The 1,117-nt window shown below is 43.0% G+C and overlaps 1 protein-coding gene across 1 annotated transcript; it reads left to right on the forward strand.

Moving 5' to 3' along the window:
* Positions 1–238: 238 nt before the first annotated feature.
* Positions 239–1,084, forward strand: BBBOND_0001350 (hypothetical protein, conserved; the record flags this gene model as incomplete). Its single annotated transcript, XM_012914976.1, has 1 exon — positions 239–1,084. The coding sequence occupies one exon, from the start codon at positions 239–241 to the stop codon at positions 1,082–1,084; it is 846 nt and encodes a 281-aa protein (XP_012770430.1).
* Positions 1,085–1,117: the final 33 nt, after the last annotated feature.

Here is a 1,117-nt window from a genome sequence, read left to right on the forward strand (position 1 = left end):
GAAATTTGACAAAATTTAAAACCTCAAAAACACCTCAAATAACACCCCTAATAACATCCTTACTAACCTCTGCTCTGGCGTCGAAACTTTCCTCGGCTTCAACTCTGAATCCAAAGGCTACAATGGCAAGGGGATTGTGTACTCCGACCTGGATAGGCTGTGTGACGGGGTGATGGGATTTTTGTATCAGGTGCTTAAGGATGTCAGCGAGAAACAGCCTTATGAATCAGGTTAGCGAATGTTTTTAGACCGTTTAATTCGTGAAATATATGCCAAATTATGTTCAGGTGTTGAAGGCTTCAAGAGCGTCGTAGACCGTGTCATCAGCAGGGTGAAGCAGTACAATGAGAAAGTTGTAGACTCAAATGACAAGGTAAGTGAACCGATTAATGAACTATTAGGTAAGGTGAGAGACGAGTATACCAAGTCAATTACTAGCATTCCAGATAAAACGGACTTGAAAATCATGACTCCAGAAGAAATCGGCAAGATTGTCTCGCCCGTTGATAAGTTGAGAGATGCGTGCATAAGCAGCGCAAAGTCATTTGACACCAAACTTACTAAGTTAACTAAGCATATTAATGATCTTAATTATAAATTGCGTGACAGTGTAAAAACTACGCGTGAGCGTATTCAGCTTGAGACTGCACGTGTTGAGGCGATGTCCAAAAAGGAACGCGAGAACTACGACGCGGTTATAAAGCTGCTCGAAGATTCCGCAGAAAACTTGAAAAAAGTGGTAAACCAAAAAGTTAAGAATGATGTGAGTTCGCTAGTCGCGGAGTTGAAGAGAAGGGTTTCGGAGATTTTGAAAAAGCTGGAGACAATTTTTTCCAGTTTGCAGCAGTATGTCAGCAAGTTGCAGGAATGGATTAAGAAAGCAGATGCCGACGTTAAGTCGGCACACGCGCAGGTTGAAAGTATATTGAGGGAAGTGAATGAGAATCCCATGTCGGCAAACAGGCAGAATGTCGAGGCCGCCGCACTGCAGTTGAAAGGAAAGCGGAAGAGTTTGTTGCTGCAGGACAGAAGGCAAAAGAGACGTTGCGAAACAGTAAGCTGCGCTTGCGATGTAAAAAGATGACAAGCCCTTAAAGGGATTTTTAAGGTGAAGATC

The sequence above is a fragment of the Babesia bigemina genome, scaffold Bbigscaff_62292, assembly GCF_000981445.1.
Source record: "Babesia bigemina genome assembly Bbig001, scaffold Bbigscaff_62292".
Classification (NCBI taxonomy): Eukaryota; Apicomplexa; class Aconoidasida; order Piroplasmida; family Babesiidae; genus Babesia; species Babesia bigemina.